The sequence below is a fragment of the Carassius carassius genome, chromosome 29 (assembly GCF_963082965.1).
Source record: "Carassius carassius chromosome 29, fCarCar2.1, whole genome shotgun sequence".
Lineage (NCBI taxonomy): Eukaryota > Metazoa > Chordata > Actinopteri > Cypriniformes > Cyprinidae > Carassius > Carassius carassius.
The window spans coordinates 22,141,448-22,158,171 of NC_081783.1; the positions used below are offsets into that span (position 1 = coordinate 22,141,448).

At 37.2% G+C, this 16,724-nt stretch overlaps 1 protein-coding gene across 6 annotated transcripts in view; it reads right to left on the reverse strand.

Annotated features, from left to right (window-relative positions):
• LOC132109894 (protocadherin alpha-C2-like) overlaps positions 1 to 16,724 on the reverse strand; it is a 110,341-nt gene that overhangs the window by 25,491 nt on the left and 68,126 nt on the right. The window contains exon 1 of one of the 6 annotated variants that reach the window (XM_059516340.1): positions 11,771 to 13,923. The exons of the other annotated variants lie outside the window; for them this stretch is intronic. Within the exon in view, the coding sequence (XP_059372323.1) occupies positions 11,771 to 13,858 (2,088 nt within the window). The 5' untranslated portion in view covers positions 13,859 to 13,923. Of the gene's footprint in view, positions 1 to 11,770; positions 13,924 to 16,724 lie in introns of those variants that run through there. 6 annotated transcript variants of the gene reach the window in all.

Consider the following 16,724-nt stretch of genomic DNA (forward strand, 5'->3'; position numbering starts at 1 on the left):
GCGATCCTAAGCACCTGCCTACCTTTTGTAGCCAATACTTGATGCGACTACACAGAAATAAACCTTCCCTGACAAATATTTACTTGATTAAAAAATGTGACAACTAGTGGTGCGACAAGTGATGTCTGGCAGGCTTTGCTGTACAAACAGCAGTGCTATGTTTAGGATGATGTTTAGACGGAATGACCTAGAAGAACTTTTGAGTCATCAGGCCACAAGGCGAGTAAAAGCTCCCCCACATTCCACCCTCTCTCTGCGTCTAGAGAATCCGCGCGCCCACGACAAGACAGACCGCAGCCACAAGCTCTGATCAGAACTAAGGTGTTTGAGAGAGAGAGAGAATTTTGAAATTTTCTAGCAACTTAAAAAAAAAAACACTCAGGTTAATTTTCAATAACAAAACACAAAGCTCTTCTATGATACCATATTCTTTCAAAAATAGAAAATATTTAAAAAGTCCATAGCTTTGTAAAAACGAAAATCAATTATAAGCCTTTATTTGATCATAGCTGAAAACACCCTTTCAACATTATATTCTTTTTTTTTTTTTTTTTTTTTTTTTTGTCATTTTGGCCATTTTGGCTTTACCCAAAATAAAATGTAACAATTGACAATCATACTTTTTGATTTTAAGCCCAAAATAAAGTTTGTACAGAAAACTTCTAATTTAAACAAATAAAAATAGTTTGCAAACCTGTTTTTTTTTTTTGAGAGAGAGAGAGAGAGAGAGAGAAAGGTGGATATTTAATCTTAAAAAAAAAATAAAAATAAGCAATAAGTCACAGAACTTGTGTGAATATCAGCAACAAATTCTCAACACTGCCAGTTGACTTGTACAATGAATTAGATCTATGTACACTGCAGATGTGGCTTGCCTTATTTATATATATATATATATATATATATATATATATATATATATATATATATATACAGTACAGACCAAAGGTTTGGACACATCTTCTCATTCAAAGAGTTTTCTTTATTTTCATGACTATGAAAATTGTAGAGTCACACTGAAGGCTTCAAGGGCTATTTGAGCAAGAAGGAGAGTGATGGGGTGCTGCGCCAGATGACCTGGCCTCCACAGTCACCAGACCTGAACCCAATCGAGATGGTTAAGGGGTGAGCTGGACCGCAGACAGAAGGCAAAAGGGCCAACAAGTGTTAAGCATCTCTCGGGGAACTCCTTCAAGACTGTTGGAAGACCATTTCAGGTGACTACCTCTTGAAGCTCATCAAGAGAATGCCAAGAGTGTGCAAAGCAGTAATCAAAGCAAAAGGTGGCTACTTTGACGAACCTAGAATATGACATTTTCAGTTGTTTCACACTTTTTTTGTTATGTATATAATTCTATATATAATTCCACATGTGTTAATTCATAGTTTTGATGCCTTCAGTGTGAATCTACAATTTTCATAGTCATGAAAATAAAGAAAACTCTTTGAATGAGAAGGTGTGTCCAAACTTTTGGTCTGTACTATATATATATATATATATATATATATATATATAATTGTAATTGTAATTATATTGAAAATGCAATCTATAGCATTCAATGCAAACTGTGAAAAGAAAACCATAGGCAACTTTTCAATTTACAAAATATATTTTTGCCACATTCAAAGTCACAAAATGTATTCTTTTCTATTTTGCAAAGGTGAGCTCTGACTGCGCTGCCCTGACATTTTACAAATGCTCCCTGCGGGACACACACGGCTGTTTACGCCCATTTCAAAGAGGAGGAAGAAAAAATTCAGCAATAATCTTGCCAATTATGCACGCAAGCTGATCCAAACACCTGGCCTTTCCTTGGAGGCCTGTACACACACGCACACACACATTCTCTCACTGTCGTGTTCTGTCTCTCATTGTGCTGTGATGCATTTGTACAACATTGACATCTCCCTGTCTTACCTGTTGGAACTGCATCCATCTGCTGTCTGCTGCTAATTGTTTTCCCCCTCTCTCAAGGTTTTAAATGAAGTTATCTCTCCTACTTTCTGCTCAAACGTACAGTTGTCGGACTCAACAAAAAGATGCTGTGTTGCTCCAAATCAGTGTCTCAAATGTTATGTGGTGACTGAATATTTCTGTATTTGGAGCTTTTTTAGCAACAAATCAAACTCTTCGTTCTACAGTTCTTATCGACCACCCTACCATTTATTCACTTACTCTGAAATTTGTCTGTACAATGTTACATTTTACACTTTAACTTGAACTTCATCAGATTTTCTTAGCTATTCTAGATGTAAACAGGACATACGCACATTTGCATGCAGTAGATCTCATCACCTCTCTGTATCAGAGTCTCACCAGAGTTACTGTTAGATATTAATTTCCAGCTCTACTCACTCATTATAAATGACTTTGAAATATTAATGCTGGATCATTACAGTGCAGTTATTGCCCCATTAAAAAAAACATTCATTAGACTGCAATAATGGTTGTTATGAAGAGGAGAGCTTTGCAGGCCCAGCTTTGAGACTGTCAGACAGTTGTTATAGGTGAGTCTGTGTAGAAACATTTATGAAAGTGACTTCTCTATGTTCATGTGCTGAATTGTCCTCCCGTGTCTTTATAAAATGAGGGTCATTATGGGAGTGTGTGAGTCAGTTTTGTCTGTCTAAAAAAATGTGAGTCAGTTTTGTGACTTGTTTGACTGGGGCTTCCCTTTTCATTGTCACACTGCTCAGGGCCATGAGTGATGACCTCACTGCACTCATCATTCACAGTAAATGATGACATCATCAGAAGACCACAACTGTCTGTCTGTCTGTCTGTCTGTCTGTCTGTCTGTCTGTCTATCTATCTATCAAATCAAATTCTAAATTTTTTATATTACAATTTACTGGAAACATCTCTGGATATTTGTATTGTATTTGTATTTTTATTGATTAAAGCTTTGCAACGATATAAGCTATATGAAAATATCAAGCCATAAATGCTTGTTATATAAATATATTCTTTTAACATTTTTTGTTAAAATGTCAAATAAATGTTTTATTAAAAAAAAAATTATATTTAATTGCAAATGTATGAGGTATTCTATAAATATTATTTTATAGAAATATAGAATTCTGTAACAAATATCTATTTAAATTTTACATTTGTATTGTACTATTGAACATAAACAACCTTGGATATTTGTACAGATTAAAACTTTACTACATTATAAGATACATGTCAAAATATCAATATCACGTTTAACAAAGTTCTGCTGTTTCCTCTCCTAATTTTTATTTATTTAATTAATTATTTCTGTCGTCATCCTTTACTATTTTATTTTTAGGAGACTTGAACATTAATTAGATATAGGCTGAAACACCAAGAAGCAGAAGAAAATACTCTGGGTGTGTCAGCATGAATTGGACGTTGTTAAACAGAGGATGGGTAAAGTCAGACCTCTATGGGTAAAATGAGGAACTGCAGGTCTGTATAATTAATATCAGAATGCATGTCATCATGAGGCAAAGCAGCAACGGGATGGAATAAAAAAATAAAAATAAATCTATTTTTGCAAATTTCATCTCTAAACATTATGCTCTTATCCTCAATACTTATATCTGCCAGACATTTCCATGTTTCTCCTGCAGTGTGATTAAAACAACCTAATCTCCCTTCCCATTTACATTGGTTAGCTACCCTTAAATAAAGGCTTTACTGTACGTAGAATAAACTGACCAATTATGAAACTATTCAAATTTACATTTAAATTATCATTTAAAGTGAGTGAGAAGGCAAAATATATGCATCTTCTTTCTACATTGGTAAACATCAGAGTATGCACCAAATTTATATATATATATATATATATATATATATATATATATGTGTGTGTGTGTGTGTGTGTGTGTGTGTGTGTGTGTGTGTGTGTAGAAACAATTTGCATTCAGAAATTGTAAGCAAATTTGACAGTAACAAAGAAACACCAAGAAACTAAGCATTACATTAATTAGAAAAAAAAACTGTATCTTATTGTAAAACATACTCAAATAATCTGTTTTATTTACAAATTCAAGACAAATTATTTTAAAGAACTAATTAAATTGAATCGTTGTCAGAACAAATATTTACATTCTTTCTCTAATAATTACACTCCCAAGATAGGCATTACAAATAATGGTCTAGATTTAAAAAAAAAAAAAAAAAAAAAAGCATTCAAACTTCTAGTACATCTTCAAAAGGACATTTTAGGGACAGCAGAATAAATAAAACATTCTGTATTCTCTGTTATATTCTCTGCAGGCAGATTTAAATGTTAAACACACCCAAAAAGCTCTCTGCTTCTGTAAACCAACGTGATCCCCAGATCTGTGATCCCAAAGCGTGTGTAATTTCTCCTCGATTACATTTCTCTGTCAGAGAACAGTCCATGATTTTACGAAGCACAAAACAAGTCAACCTCCGGGACCTTGAGAAACCCTGCTGCCTCAGCACTGGCTGCACTTCAGAAGTCTGATTCTAAAATAGACTCCTGTGGAGGTGAAACAAAGCTATCAGCCAATGCAGACAAGCCTCAGTAGTCCTCTGCACAGACAGAGCTGTAAAGCCACAACTGAGAACCCCATAAATGCTGTGAAAGCCAGCATAAATCAAGCAGCCAGGTTTTCCATTATTTTGCTCTTTTCGTTTTGCTGCTTACTCTACAAGGACAGTTCTAGAGACAGTAGACATTCAGGGCTTAGGACAGACAAATAACAGTATATATACAGTACAGACCAAAAGTTTGGACACACCTTCTCATTCAAAGAGTTTTCTTTATTTTCATGACTATGAAAATTGTAGATTCACACTGAAGGCATCAGAACTATGAATTAACACATGTGGAATTATATGTGGAATTATATACATAACAAAAAAGTGTGAAACAACTGAAAATATGTCATATTGTAGGTTCTTCAAAGTAGCCACCTTTTGCTTTGATTACTACTTTGCACACTCTTGGTATTCTCTTGATGAGCTTCAAGAGGTAGTCACCTGAAATGGTCTTCCAACAGTCTTGAAGGAGTTCCCCGAGAGATGCTTAGCACTTGTTGGCCCTTTTGCCTTCTGTCTGCGGTCCAGCTCACCCCTAAACCATCTCGATTGGGTTCAAGTCCGGTGACTGTGGAGGCCAGGTCATCTGCCGCAGCACCCCATCACTCTCCTTCTTGGTCAAATAGCCCTTGATGCCTTCAGTGTGACTTTACAATTTTCATAGTCATGAAAATAAAGAAAACTCTTTAAATGAGAAGGTGTGTCCAAACTTTTGGTCTGTACTGTATATATTTAAAAATTAATGCTGAAACATTATAATAGCATAGGGTTAGTGTTTTAAAGGGAAAAGGTACCAGAAGCGCTGTTTTAATCTTGTATTAATCTTTGTATTCATGTATTTAAAAAATAAAATAATAAATAAATTACTAGTAAATTTCACAAATAGTTACGAAAACTAAAGAAAAAAAAACACATTGATTTAATTGAGATTTTAAAGTAAAAATAGTAAAATAATACTTTATCTCAAGATGGACTCCTGAACTTTTTATTTAAAGTCTTGAAAAACTCTTTTTGAAAAAAGTTTTGTACATTAACAGAACCGAACACATAACAGTTGGGTTGCTTCAAGATTGTTGTTTTATTTTGAAGGTTGTTAAATGAGTGAATTAGAAAAAAATAGCTGCTTAGTTTGCCAACCTTTGCAAAGTTAAAAATTACTTTGTAGCTTTCAAAGGGTTTTGCAAAGACAAATGTCCAGGTCAGTGTGTCCTTCAATTAAAACTCCTTTCAAACACAAGCAAATAAATGCACCAGACTTGGCATATAACACTGCATCTAAATTATAATACTGGGGCACATCATTTATGTTTTCGTTAGCAACAAAATTTAGCCACTCTGTGAGAAAGGAGGTGATTAAGTGTTGTAAAAAATTAGGGTTTACATCCTGAAAGCACCACTGGTGCCGCCCATGTTTCATCATCTTTTCCTGCTCCTTGTCTCTCCCTCTCCTTCTTCCTTTCGGTCTCTCAATGAGACTATGATAAATTCTGTCATGTTTAATCAGTGGCCAAACTCCCGGCGGCTGCTGTTTCTTCACTCACACTCCCGAGAGTGAATTAATTCAGCAAATCAGGTTTTTATTGTCTCCCCGACACCCTCATTTGTTTGCCTGGTGCCACCTGCTTCCCCTGTTATTCCCTCTTTTTCATGACATGCTCTAAATATACTCTCTCTGTTCTGTTCATTTACCATATCAGTTCACCACACCCTTTATGCTCACACAGACTCTGCATGCTCTTTCCCTCTTGCTTTCCCTCTGTCTCTCTCACTGTGTGTGTGGGTGTGGCAAAATGCAGCATTGGCTGGTTGTAAAGAAACAGGGCCCGGTTGCTATGACAACCTGAAGATGAAGGGATAATAAAAGAAACTAAGTGCCAAGATCGCAATGTAACATCATTATGGCGTGTGTTTGGACAGGAAGTGAGGGAGACAGAGGAGTAAAGGGTACAAAATACATGTTACTTGATTAAATTTGTTAATTAAATTAAATTAATTCCAATTAATCGTTTGCTCTAGCTCATAACTCTAGGCCTTAACTACGAATGGGTAATGATGGAGCAAAAAGATATTCAATATTTGTTGGTTTATTTTGCTCTAAACTCACTTCAGGGAGTCAGGGGAACCATAACCCAAACCGAACAGCTATTATTGCCAATTTTATTCAAAATGTTTAAGGCTAAATACAATACATATGTGCTAAGATAATCATGCAATGCATTTTTTTAAATGATGCTGCAAATGAATTGTTAAATCTGAGTAACAAATTGATTGATTTGAACTGATTGATGTACAAAGATTTGTAATGTACCAACGCTAACATTTTAGCAACTAACATTTGTATTACAGATGCAATTCTAAATTATTTGCTTTAGTGTTTTCATTTTTGCAAGTCATGATAAAAGAAAGCATTGGAAGTAAATGTTCTAATGACATGGTCTTGAAAAAAAAAATTATGTAACTGCAATATAATATTTTTTGAATAATAAATCTATTCTGCAGCACAAATGTTGAATTGAGTTTCTCTTCATACGAGTGGACCTCTTTGCATTAAGGCACATTGCTAAAATGTAAATCAATTATGTGAACTGTATCTTGGTAATGTGCTTAAGGGATCAATTTAATGCTCTGTAAAAGCCAGAGTCAGTGCAGGACCGTAATGAAACCAATGCTGCTGACGCTCTTATTCATACTGCTGGTCAACAAATATCAAATGCGCAACCTCTGCTCATGTAAGCAAACTATCAAAAACACACACATATACCACTCACTCTATAAACAGCATGACTGTGTTTGTTGTCACAGTGCTTCTTGTCCTCAGCAGAACTGGAGCACAGGGTGGGGCTTTGGTGTGACTGACAGTGATGATGTCAGAACTATGAGCTCAGCCTGCAAACCATGGACTCCAGCAGCAGAGGACGGAAAATTACCGGCCCCTCCCCCACTACATGTCCCATCTCTCTCCCTCTCTTTAGATTTTTCCCTCTGCCTTTTATCCCATCTCTCCTTCCTCAACACCCACACTTTCATCCCTTTCTCTATCCCTCTTTTTTCTCTCTCCCATCCCCCTCTCGTTCTCCCACACAGGCAACATGCATCAGCTTAGAAGGAAAATCTCAGCCGGTGTAGAGACAATAATAGAGCTGAACTCTGCTTTGTGTGGTTCTGCTTAACTCAACAAAACACAGCAAAGCACAAACCTGCAGATGTACTGTAAAACAGCAGAATAGATCAAATTAAGATATTTAAATATACCATACAGTATATATGTATATATATATATATATATATATATATATATATACAAACAAACACACACACACTTTGTTTAACCACAGTATGACCAGCGGTAGAATATTACATGTTGCTTAGAGACCATCTAAATCATCCTCATGCATATAACTGATGAAATCCACTACAGTGTACAGCAGAGACAAACACAACCGAATCAACCTAAAAGCATAGGGATGATAGAGAGAAGGCATCTCTCTATCATCCCTATAATTATAGAGAGATGCCTCTACCCAACTAACCATTAACAATATCAAACCATGCAAAAAATTAAATACAGGTTTAATTTGTGAATGAAACAGCACTATATATAGGGATATAAGACAGCCCTTCTCCAAATTACAAGCTGTAGAAGTGTTATCTGTATTGCTCCCACCCTGATGAGCCTCAGCTGTGAGGAGAGAGAAGTGCGTGGATAGACTGCAGTTAAAACACTAATATACTGAACCCTGTTTACAAAGTGAATTTAAAAGAAAATACAAATGGGAAATAGCATATAAAATGATTGAAAGGCACACAAAGAGGTTGAAAAGGAGCACCACCAGTAATGAGTACTGCCTGTAGTAGGTTAAAAAAAAAAAAAAACAAAGAAAAGAAAAGTAAAAAATAGGTAAAAGGCTTGTGTTCAGTAAAATAGCACTGGCAAATTTAAGCCCAGTAGTAGTATCCTTTTTTTGCTGTTTATGTGCCAGAGATCATCCAAGGGGAGCACAGAAGCTGGACACGGCCTCCTTAACCAAAATGACGCAGGCAGCGACAAATCCGTTCCACGTGACAGCTATTTTACTTATGTTCAGACCTAGAAACAAAAGTAGTAATCTTTGCGTAATACAATTACAGAACTGGGGGAAAGGTAATAAAGAAAAAATAAAATAAAATAAAAGCTGCAAATATGAGGAATAACTCTTGAAACATATCTGTATAGTTTTGCCGAGCATAAAATTTGGTATTCCATATAGGTACCATTAAAATTACTGCTCAATTCAGTACACTGCCGTTGGAAAGATTCAAACTACGCGTATCAGTGTGTTTCAGCACCATGGAGAGCTCTCAGTCTCAGGCAATCTAAAAAGGCCCATGATTATGCAGACGTGTCATGAATTATGTAAAAGCACACATAGAAACTAAAAAATTAGAAAAATAAATAAATAATAACTTGACAAATAGAGGCCCACTAGAAAGTCTTACCTTTTCTTTATTAGGAAGTGTTTGTGTTCTTGTAAAAGTGTCTCCTCCATTAATACTGATCAGTTCTGCATCTGCAGGCGGAAATGGCGCTGGGAAAACCACTACGTCACTCTTCAGTGTGTCCGAGCTAAAACACACGTCATACTGCTGAGCAGATCTGGGGTAAGACCAGCTCCCATCAGGGTGAGTGGTGATCATCGGGGCACTGTACCTGCCCAAACTGCTGTCTGTCCTGTGGCATTTTACAGCTACCAAACTGATGAGACTCAGGAAAAAGATGACAGACACGCACACAATGGCGATCAGCAAATACAGATTTAAATCCGAGAAACTCTCCTCCTTTATCGGTGCATGTCTGAATGTGGTCTTGACGTCACCTGCGCTTTCAACAACCACAACATCAATAGACACAGTCGCTGACAGTGAGGGCTCTCCGTTATCACAAACTAAAATGACGAGCGGGTGAGTTTTCAGGTCATTGTCACTCATTCTCCTCTTAGTCCTGATCTCCCCGCTGCTGGTTCCGACTCGGAACAGATTGTTTCCTTTGGGTTCAGAGATGTGGTAAGACAGCAGCGCATTGTAACCAGAATCTGCATCTACAGCCCTGATCTTGGCCACAAAGTAGCCCGCATCAGCAGAATAGGGAATGTTCTCCGTGTTAACGGAACCGAGCTCAGAATAGGGCGCGAGAATCCCGGGACTGTTGTCATTCTCATCCAGGATAAAAACATTGACAGTCACATTACTGCTGAGCGGAGGAACACCAGAGTCTGTGGCCTGAACTTTGAACTGAAACTTTTTTGTCTCCTCATAGTCAACTGACTTTAAACTGTGTATATCTCCACTATCAGGGTTTATACTAACAGCAGAATATATATCTCCAGATTTATGAAGTGGTTCCAATAATCCATAAGTAATTTTGGAATTTTCATCTAAATCTGGATCAACAGCTGAAAGACTGTAAATTATCTGGCCTTTAGGGCCATTTTCTTTTACAAAGATATTTATGACAGGATTTGGGAAACGTGGTGGATTGTCATTAACATCAGATACATATACTGTAAAAACACGAGTGGCAGAAAGAGGCGGAGTCCCTTCATCTGACGCCATGATTGTGACATTATATCGATCAACACGCTCTCTATCCAACGGCCCATCCACTACAAGAGAATAATAGTTTTTATACGACGACTGTAATTTAAAAGGAACATCACCTACCACTTTCCCATGCGTATTCCCATTCTTTCCCGAGTCTTTGTCCGATATCGTTATCAAAGCAACCGTTGTTTCTTTTTTAGCATCCTCCCTTACTGTGTTCACTTGTGACATTAATGATATTTCTGGCTCATTGTCGTTTATATCTAAAACCTCTACTAATATTTTACAGTGCGCAGATCGCGGACTCGACCCTTTGTCTTTAGCCTGAGCATGAATCTCATATGCATTGTGTTGCTCAAAATCCACATTGCCCTGCACTGAAATAACGCCGGTGGAAGAGTCCATTTTAAAAACGCTGTTTGCTTTGTCATCGCTGTCTTGGTGCACTAAAGAATAAATAATTTCACTATTCACACCCTCATCTAAATCAGTGGCATTTAGATGTATGACTAATGTTCCCACTGGTGCATTTTCAACAAGTCGCACTTTGTAAAGAGCTTTGCCAAACACGGGTGCGTTATCATTCACATCTTGCACATTTATGACTATCTGCATTGTACCTGATTTGGGAGGGTTTCCTCCGTCTACAGCAGTCAGTGTGAGCTGAATCACAGGCTGATTTTCTCGATCTAAAGCTTTCTGCAGTACTAACTCAGACGACACACTCTGCTCTCCTCCGCGTTGTACATCCAGAGAAAAGTGCTCGCTTGGACTCAGCTTGTAGTTTTTAACCGAGTTCGCTCCAACGTCAGGGTCAGACGCTCTATGCAACTGAAATCGGTCTCCAACAATGGACAGTTCTGAGATATTAAATCGCTTAGAATTAATACGAAACGACGGAGCATTGTCATTAATGTCTAAAATTTTTATCTCAATGCGAAACATGTTTAACGGATTATCGACAATGGCTTCTAAATTCACGGAACATTGCGGTGAGGCTGGACAAAATTCCTCTCTGTCGATCCTTTCGCTGACAAACAGAACACCGGTTTTCAAATTAACCTCAAAATATTTCCTTCCCAAAACTGCGGGGATATGAAACCCGCGTGATTCCAGTTCTTGAACATTCAAATTAAGATCCTTTGCGATATTTCCAACAAACGTTCCCGCATTCACCTCCTCTGAAATGGAATATGCGATCTGGGCTGAAGCTATAGGCAGTAAGCCCAGCAAAACCAGACAAAAAACGGTCCCACCAAGAAGAATTATCGGAGCCATTGCGCACCTATTTAGTAAATATTAATAAAAAAGGTTCATTTTTTTGGTTAAGTTATCCTATATGCCAATTCGTTTCAATGCTAATAGCCATACATAAAGACAAAACACAACAAAGCGCATAAGCACGGGCTCAAATGAGACTGAGGTGCGCACAAAATATGCAAACCACTTCAATACTGACACCAAGTGGCTTCAAAAAAAAAAAAAAAAAAAAAAAAAAAAAACGATACCATGACAATATCAGTTAAAACATAACTTTTCTCATAATCTGTACATTTAAGAGATATGGCAAAAATTGTTTTACGTTATTTTGTATTTTTATTTTTGGCATTTCACAATAGTGTCTGAAAAAAAGATTCATATGTTATATCTTACCTTTTCTTTATTAGGAAGTGTTTGTGTTCGTGTAAAAGTGTCTCCTCCGTTAATACTGATTAGTTCTGCATCTGCAGGAGTAAATGGCGCAGGGAAAACCACTACGTCACTCTTCAGTGTGTCGGAGCTAAAACACACGTCATACTGCTGAGCAGATTTGGAGTAAGACCAGCTCCCATCAGGATGAGTGGTGATCATCGGGGCTCTGTACCTGTCCAAACTGCTGTCTGTCCTGTGGCATTTTACAGCTACCAAACTGACGAGACTCAGTAAAAAGATGACGGAAACGCACACAATGGCGATCAGCAAATACAGATTTAAATCCGAGAAACTCTCCTCCTTTATCGGCGCGTGTCTGAATGGAGTCTTGACGTCACCTGCGCTTTCAACAACCACAACATCAATAGACACAGTCGCTGACAGTGAGGGCTCTCCGTTATCACAAACCAAAATGACCAGCGGGTGAGTTTTCAGATCATTGTCACTCATTCTCCTCTTAGTCCTGATCTCCCCGCTGCTGGTTCCGACTCGAAACAGATTGTTTCCTTTGGGTTCAGAGATGTGGTAAGACAGCAGCGCATTGTAACCAGAATCTGCATCTACAGCTCTGATCTTGGCCACAAAGTAGCCCGCATCAGCAGAATAGGGAATGTTCTCCGTGTTAACGGAACCGAGCTCGGAATAGGGCGCGAGAATCCCGGGACTGTTGTCATTCTCATCCAGGATAAAAACATTGACAGTCACGTCACTGCTGAGCGGAGGAACACCAGAGTCTGTGGCCTGAACTTTGAACTCAAACGTTTTTATCTCTTCATAGTTAAACGCCTGTAAACTGTGTATATCTCCACTCTCAGAGTTTATGTTGATCATGGATGTTACTGGTCCGCTTTTTGAGCTTTCTAGTAAAGAATATGTTATCCGAGCATTATCACCTACATCAGGATCAAAAGCAGATACTGTATGAATAACAGCTCCAATTTGACTGTTCTCTTTCACATAAACATTATTGACGGGCTCTGGAAAGCGCGGGGGGTTGTCATTCACATCAGAAACGTGTACAGTAATGACACTGGTGCTAGAGAGAGGCGGAGTCCCTTCATCAGTAGCTGTGATAGTCACGTTATACTCAGACGCGCGCTCTCTGTCTAAAGGTCCGTTAACAACTAGAGTATAATAATTCTTGTATGAGTTCTGAACTTTAAAAGGAGCAGATACCTGAATCTTCAAAGTTACCTGTCCGTTTTTACCAGAATCACTATCAGTTACAGTAATCATTCCAACCATTGTGTCAATCGGAGCATCTTCTTTTACACTGTTAACCAAAGACGTCACAGATATCTCTGGTATGTTGTCATTGATATCCACAACCTCGACCAATACTTTACAGTGTGCTCCTCTCGGGTTATTACTTTTATCTTTCGCTTGAACTCGAAGTTCAATTGAATTCTTCTGCTCATAATCTATATAATTTTTTACAGTAATTTCACCCGTTCCTGGATTTATCCAAAAAGAATCTACATTTTTATCATTATTGTGCTTGACAATTGCATAAATTATTTCACCGTTTACGCCCTCATCTAAATCAACAGCTTGAACCGTTATCACGTGAGTACCAGGCGCTGCATTCTCCGTAATTTTAGCTTTATACAAGGATTTACTGAAAACAGGAATATTATCGTTAACATCCACAACGTTAACTATTATCTCTGTTGTGCCAGATTTTGGAGGTTTTCCTCCATCTACAGCGGTCAGTGTAAGATGAATTACAGCTTGTTTTTCTCGATCTAAAGCTTTCTGCAGTACTAACTCTGCGGACACACTCTGATCTCCTCCGCTCTGTACATCCAGAGAGAAGTGTTCATTTGGACTCAGTTTGTAGCTCTTTAAGGAGTTACTCCCCACATCTGCGTCAAACGCACTCTGCAATGGAAATCTCTCCCCTGAAATAGTTGATTCGGTAATGTTCAGATGTGTGACTGTTGTCTGAAATGCGGGTGCATTATCATTAATGTCAACAACATTTATCTCAAATCTGTAAATGTTCAATGGTGAGCTTATCATGGCTTCTAAAGGCAGAGAACATTTCATATTCTGCTCGCAAATCTCTTCTCGATCAATTCTCTCTCTGACATGGAGAATTCCAGTTTTAGTATTAATATCGAAATACCTCTTGTTCGGTCCCGGAACAATATGAAACCCTCGAACCTCAAGGTCCCGAATATTCAGATTTAAATCCTTTACCAAATTGCCAATTGTAGTGCCTGTGTTTGCTTCCTCCGTCACTGAATACACCAGCTGTCCGCCCGCTATATTCCAAAGCCAACACAAAAAGTACACAGAAATCCAAACCCGGAATCTTGATTGCCCTTTGGATGCCATTGTCTCTAAATCTTCTGAATATGCCAAAGTCATATAAATTCAAGAGCATAGTATCTGAGGAAATGTTCACACGGAATCACGCACTATAGCAGATTCCAGACATAATGGCGAATTCTGAACAAAGCATCTCTGTTCCGGAAGCTACAAAATGAGGCGGAGCTTAATGGAGTCATGTAAAATTATTGTGTAAAATAAAAGGCTAGTGACATCGTGTGGACATCTGCAAACTTCACTGTTTAATCTGTCGGTTATAGGAGCATGCATTTAAAATAAAATTGATAATGCCCAGAACAGAGGAAATGTCCACATTGCTATCTAATTATAACGGCCACTGAAAAATATATATTTGATATAAATATTTTATTAATTTAATGTAATTTTTGCATGCTTCGTTTTTTTATTTTAGTTAAAAAAAATTATATATATATATATATATATATATATATATATATATATAAAACAAACAAAACAAACAAAAATAAAACAAAAAAGCATTATTAAACAATAAACTTCACATTTCAGAAAAGTATGAGTCAAAATTATACATAATAAGCATTTTATCTGCTTCATAAACAGTTCTTCACATGCTACTTTATTATTGAAGTGTTTACATTTTTAGAATGCACATTACTTTTCCATCTTTAAGTTAAGGTTCACAACAAAATGTTGGCCCAAATTTCACATAGGTCTGAACAAAAACAGCAGACAAGCTAAATAATAAAAAAAGCTTAAATCCACTGTCTGACAGCAGGTGCTATGGAACTTAGAAATAGTGATGTTTCTACGGTAACCTCTGTAAACAAAGCAGCGCTGCTCTCATTAAGCTGGGGACACATTACATGACTAGCTGAAACAGACTGACCTCAACAAACTTAAGGACTGTTTTCATCGACTGGAGCAGATTTAAGTCTTTGACAATGGAGCACAAATCTAATGACTGAGTCACTCCACTCCACAACACACTTAATGACTGGCGCATCCCAACTGGACAAATTCTGCCAAACCAAAAAATAAAATAAAATAAAAGTAAAAACTCACGAAAACACTGCAGACAACACAGGTGCTTTTACCTATTGAAATGTTAAGGATTGTTTTACTTTTCTTATGACCTTAATCCAACAGAAAACATTAGTCTGCTATGATGGTCATCCAAATAAATGTCACAGCAATGTGTCTTGAATAGCTAGGCTATGTTTGGCATTAAGTCCGGTGCTACCCTTTCTTTTTGGAATTATTGCTTGAGTATATTTCATAATGTCTTTTCAAATTTCTAGGCCTATGTTTAATTCCCTTAATTATACAATTTATTGCGCTATTTTTAAACATTTAATAAAACAATAGCATATTATCTTAAGTATGTCTAGAATGACATACTGGACACAGCCAATGTTACACAGTGTCTACACCGGACCCCAGTGGCACGAAGCAACAAAATACCTCATTATAATCAGGGAAGCTGTCTACATTACACATATATATAACCGATCTCAGGGATTCAGCTCCTTGAGAGCTCTCCAGTGCTGGAAAGCTGGTCCAATATTTACATGGTTCCTACTTCTTCCATTAGGCCTTCTTTTGTTCGCAGATGTTTTCCTATATTTTTTTTATTTTTTATCCGCAATCTCTATCTTTCTGTTGCTCGGCTCTATCAGTCCTGTACACACACTCTCTCCTCCATATCATGAGTAGACACGCCCCTTACTGCTGATTAGGTACATGTTTGTTTTGCTACTCAGCCGACTGCAAACAGCGTTTGAGCACATCTGGAACAGACCCGGTCCGACTGTGCACGATCCATCCTCAAGACCAAATTTCATTTATAATCGGCCTGACAATAGTGTAGTGTGTAGACTACTATATTTACACATTTAAACCTTAAATAAATACATTTAAATAAATGCATATGTAGATAATCTAATTCTAATGTAATAAAAAAAGTTTTTTTTTATCAACTCAAGAACATACTGTATGCGTTTACAGCACAATGGACAGAGTAGGTCACTGCAGACGATAAAACTGAATTTTAAACTTTTGTGCAACCAGAGTAGATTATGTTAGGTAGAAATAAGGTAACACTGATTCTTATTTACCCTCCAAGTTGATATAAAATCACCTGAATTAGCGATATAAAGCGGGTAAAATAACCATCCAACACATCATCATTTTCCTAAGTAAATATATTTAAAAGATGCTGTTGACTTAAAATTTTCACAAGATGTCAGTAACAACCCAAATGATCCACATATAAAAAGAAAAAAAAACAAATAAATTATGTGTAATAAAATGTAATGACACAGGGAAAAAGTATTGAACACGAAGAAAGGGAGGTGCAAAAAGGCTTGGAAAAAATTTCAGCTGAAATCTTTCAGTAACTATAAATCAATCCTGCACCTTGTAAGTGGAAATTAATATTAACTGGTTCAGTCCAAGCACCTACAGTACCAGGATGATGAAGATGAAACAAGGGTGTACATTTCAGTGAGACAATAATCCCAAACACAGCAAAGGAATCTCTCAATTGGTTTCAGAAAAAAAGAAAATAAAGCTGCTAGAATGACCCAGCCAATCAACTGAC